The 4,901-nt window shown below is 44.6% G+C and overlaps 1 protein-coding gene across 2 annotated transcripts in view; it reads right to left on the bottom strand.

Moving 5' to 3' along the window:
- Positions 1-4,901, bottom strand: part of SUSD6 (sushi domain containing 6) — a 93,256-nt gene that overhangs the window by 47,710 nt on the left and 40,645 nt on the right. For both annotated transcript variants that reach the window (XM_032344605.1, XM_032344604.1), the window contains one exon: positions 909-1,111. In XM_032344605.1, coding sequence (XP_032200496.1) covers positions 909-1,029 — 121 coding nt within the window. In that variant the 5' untranslated portion in view covers positions 1,030-1,111. The remainder of the gene's footprint in view (positions 1-908; positions 1,112-4,901) is intronic.

Below are 4,901 nucleotides of genomic sequence, written 5' to 3'. Positions count from 1 at the left end.
GGAGGTTCTCTAGCATCACCCAGATGCCTATGGTACAAACCCAAATACGCCCTTTTCTAGAAGAACGCCGGGTGTAGAGGACCACATGAATAGAACCGGGAAAGGTCTTCAGAACACTGTGGAAGGCAATAAGGACCATACAAACTCAAAAAGGCTCACGGCTGCATTTTCAGCTGCTGCTAGGACCCCTGCACCTCACCGGATTCAATCAGAAAGTCCTCAGAATCACGAAAATACAGAAGGAGGGAACTGAATATGACCTTAAAGGTATCTAGGTCAACTCCTTCGTTTCATAAATGGAGAAACTGAGCCAAGGAATGGCTAAATGGCATGTCTGAGATCACGAAGTTTAGAGTGTCAGTGACCAGGTCCTGGTTTCACTAAATTACAAGACCTCAACTCTACTTATTCTGAGAGAAAACATAAAGAGACAAGAAACAAACAATAATGAACTAACAATCATGAAGCACCAATTGTGTTAGACTAGTCCCCAGGTAGGGACTAGTATCACCCCATTCTGTCGCTGAGGAAACTGAAGCTTAGAGAAGTGAGATCTGCTCAGGTCCCAGAGCCAGCAACAGCAGCACTGGACTCAGAACACCGGCAGTCTGATTCCCAAACCTGCTGCCTATCATGCTCTGAAGGCTACAGCTCCATCCTCCCTGGTGACTCCAGCTGTAGAGAGAGAGCCCATAACAACATCCCCTGGACATTCCTACACACCCCTCCCTTCAGCTGGCTCAGGAGGCCCCTTACTGCCACTCCCCCTTGACTGGCCCCCTGCTTTACCACAGCACAAAAGACTCCCTGCAACTGGCCTCTAGGTGGAGAGTCCCCTATCCCAGCTTCAGGAGAAAGAAAGGTATGAGCCTTTTCCCTCCCCCACAGAAAGGCAGGCCCGAACCCACCTGAGGCAAGGCTGTCTCCAAGGAGGGTACTAAGGATCACCAGCGGAAGGAACACTCCATGTCCCACGGAGGCCACGGCCAACGCTGCGGTGCTCTTTGGTGCTATCCTGCCATGGCACATCTTTTATCCGTCCAAGTTATTTAAAAAAAAAAATTTAAAAGCCAGAAGTAAGAATTCTAAAGTCAGCCACGGGTAGATTTACCTATAAAACAAAACAAAACAAAACAAAGACATAAGTGAAAGCTTCAGCCTTAAGTTTGTTGTACGTAGACACTTTGATAAGGAAGCTATATAGTCACAAAGTTCAAGAATTCTAGTAAATGAATTCCTGCTGCCAAGAAAGGACAGCCGCCTAAGTGGCTTTTCAACTTGTATCTGGGGGAAATGCTGAGGCCTGCAGCAGAGTGCCACGAGCGTCCACAGCCAGGAGCCAGATCCTTGCAACAGGACAAGGACACAAGCACAGGCTCATCTGAAGATCTGTCGGGCACAGCAGAGCTTTCAGAAACTGCCCCGGCTCTGCCCCACCACCTCCCAGCCTCCAGCAGAGAGGAGGGGAGAGGCGGCTGTTGACACAGTGCTACACCCCTGACTCAGGCTTTGCCTTTGCCACCTGGACTCATAGCAAGTTCAACAAACCAAAAGGAAAAAAAAAAAAAAAATAGAGAACACGTGTCTTAAAGGGAGAAATACACCGCCTAGAGAAGGAATGCAGCAGTGGAAGCCAAGAGCCCTGGCCAGGCTTGTTCAACTGCCAGAGGCTGGATGAGCCCCTGAGGATCTGACACTGACTCCACAGCCATGACTCTCAAAAATGGACCAATTAATCCAGGCTCACCCAACACACCTGTGACCCCAGAGGCCACACTTGTTGATTGCACCTGACAACAACTAGAGGGAGGACCATCTCTAGAGGGAGGACAGTCTGTAATTGTTTTTTGTTTGGTTGGGGTTTTTTTAAAGATTTTATTTACTTATTTGACAGACAGAGATCACAAGTAGGCAGAGAGGCAGGCAGAGAGAGAGGGGGAAGCAGGCTCCCTGCGGAGCAGAGAGCCCAATGTGGGGCTCGATCCCAGGTCTCTGGGATCATGACCCGAGCTGAAGGCAGAGGCTTTAACCCACTGAGCCACCCAGGCGCCCCGACGGTCTGTAATTGTTAACTGCCCCTCTCCACCCCGTTCAGACTATGACTTAAGACAACTAGGAACCAGTCTTTAAAAAAAAAAAAAAAAAAATCAGGGGTCAAGACTTTCAGGGATTACTTTTCTACATGCCTTCAGAGAAGCTGAAGAGTTGATACAGGCCTATTATATTTTAGTTAACTCATCTGATTTCATTTATCCTTGTTTATAACAGGTATTCCAAATAAGATTACACTCCCTTTTTAAATTCCATACACATACCTCCTTCTCCATTAATAAGGTTTCATGTAAATAGATAAGGGAGCCGGCCATCTACAACCCTAATAAAGGATACCCCTGAGATTCTGCCAGGGATATTAACCAGCCCTGCCTTCTATCTATGTCTGAAGCCTTGACTGAGGCCTACATCCCCTGCTAAAGAGAGTTATTCCAAACAGCAGCATGAGTTGTCTCAGTATGAAGGAAAAGCAGCTATGAAAGTCTTCAATGAGCATGAACCAGGGGTTCAAAAACAGAGCTAACTTTACTCACTACCACCAAATAGTTGTGAATGTAGCAGTCTTCTCTCCACAGCTTTTACACAGGCTCCAACTTGAGCCTTTAAAGCTGTAAAAAACGGATGGTTCCTGAAGAAGTCTGGGGGTAGAGTCAGTAAGTGACCCAAATCAGTACACAAAACTGTGTACATGTAAATATGTGGAACGTATACACATTTAGGTGGCTAAGAACAATGGAGTTAGAATGCCAAAATTCAAATCTGTTTCCTCTATTATGACCATGTGACCAAATCATTCTCTTAGCCTCAGCTTCCTCATCTGTAAAATGGGAATACTAACCATAGGTCTTCATAGGTTTGATGTAAAGATTATCAGACAAAACACTTGGCAAGTCCCTGGCACTTTGCAAGTCCTCAGTGAACACTGCCTGCTATTGCTGTTATAATTATTAATAAGGACTGAGCTTGATAAGACCTTAGAGGTCATAAGGTTTCACCTCTTCATTCGACAGATGCCACAACCAAGATCAGAAGAGGTTGAAGAATATAGCCAGTTAGCAAAAGGCCCTTTGGTGCTGCCAATTTTGGTTCATTGACAGCAGGCAGCTCTACCAAGTAGTCATCATTCCCTCAAGGCAACAGCCTACAGATCACTGAGAATAATAATACCTGGTTGTGCCCCATCACAGCACGTGCACAAATACTTCTGTAGTGAATGGATGGCGCCGGATCAGAGTGGTGCTTAGATGTTCTGTGCACAAGTGAAGGCAATCAAGAAAGATTACCCGGAAGAAATGATGCTGACTGCTAGTGTTAGTGAAAAAGGAGGAAAAAAGTACCAAATACAAGTGGAACAGAACAATGAGAGCACAGTACTCTTGGCAGAGGCAGAGTTAAGGGCTAGGCTAAGAAATTTAAACTTTACCATGAATACTATGTAGCACTTACAGGATTATAAACAGAGAAGTTATAAGACCAAATTCATTTAGGAAGATACTCTGGCAAGGATTTTGGAGTCGGGTGTAGGGGGCACCAAGTGGTAAAGGATCTTAAATTTAGTATTTTATAATTAATGTGGAGCTCTTTTGAGGGCAATTTGACATCTGTCCCCAAAATGCATATATTCTCTAACCTATCAGTTCTATTTTAGAACCTGTCCTCAAAAATCACATGAGCAATGATGTAGATATAAGATAATCACTGCATCCTTTGTACCGGCAAAAGATTGAAGTGAAACGAGTTTAACAAGTTGTCATACACACATGTAATGGAATACTATGCACTGGTTTGAAAAGAACTAGGCAGGTCAGTCTGTACTTATATATGGAATCACTTCCAAAATTAGCACGTGAAAAAAACCACTTGTGAGTATTGCATGTATTTTTAAAGGGGATACACATATACACACATGCATGCCTGGAAAATCTCTCTCTGGAATGATGCATAAAAAATTGGTAGCTAACGACTGCCTTTGGGGAGGAGAATGAGTGATTAACAGGAAAAGAACTTATTTTTCACTGTACATATTCCCCTTTAATCTCCTTGAGCCGTGTACCGTGTACATGTATTACATATTCAAATGGGTAAAAATGTAAAATAAAACTAAAGTAGCAAGGTCTTCTTGCACACCGCCTGTCTCCTCCCTCAACAAACTTAACGTTCAAATAAAACTGACTACCCCTCCTGCCAGGAATACAGTCACTTCCAGGGCTCAGCACAAGGGGGCATCTCCTGGGGGAGTTCTGACACTTCCTACCATGCCCACCTCCAGTAGAACTAACCCCCTTCTTACATCCCAAGTATCCTGCACCCTGCTATGACTATACCTCTAATAGGTTAATATATCTACATGTTTATCTGTTTCGCCTCATCAGACTCAACAGGATACTTAGGAAAAGAGAGGGCAACAGGGCCTGGCACCTGACAGGCAGGAAACAAATGCTTGCCAAACTCACGAATACTGTGGGGAGGAGCCCATTTAGTACTGGGAAGAAAATGCATACAGATGAACTCCTGTTCTGTTTTAAAGAAACAACGGACTCCTCCCTTATTGTTTAAGCAGCTACCTGGGCCAAAGGACCAATTCCACCATGAAGCCTAAGACCAGATTAAGGGAAGAACAGATGGGGGTAATGACAATGGGAGCTCTACAAAGAAAAAAAGATGAACAGAGGGTAGTCAGTGGAGTGTTTACATGCAAGGCCAGGCCAAGAGTTAGTGCTTCAGAAGTAACACAGAGAAAAGGAAGACCTACAACCCCAGGTATTGCTCAGAATGGGAGAACCCAGTTATTGTAGAGAAAGGGTTACCTATGTACATCTCTTCATTTTAAGAAGGGATCTGCTCTGAAC

Source organism: Mustela erminea, chromosome 5 (genome assembly GCF_009829155.1).
Source record: "Mustela erminea isolate mMusErm1 chromosome 5, mMusErm1.Pri, whole genome shotgun sequence".
NCBI lineage: Eukaryota > Metazoa > Chordata > Mammalia > Carnivora > Mustelidae > Mustela > Mustela erminea.
The sequence above is the reverse complement of the archived record's forward strand: the minus strand, read 5'-3'. Positions and strand labels throughout refer to the sequence as shown.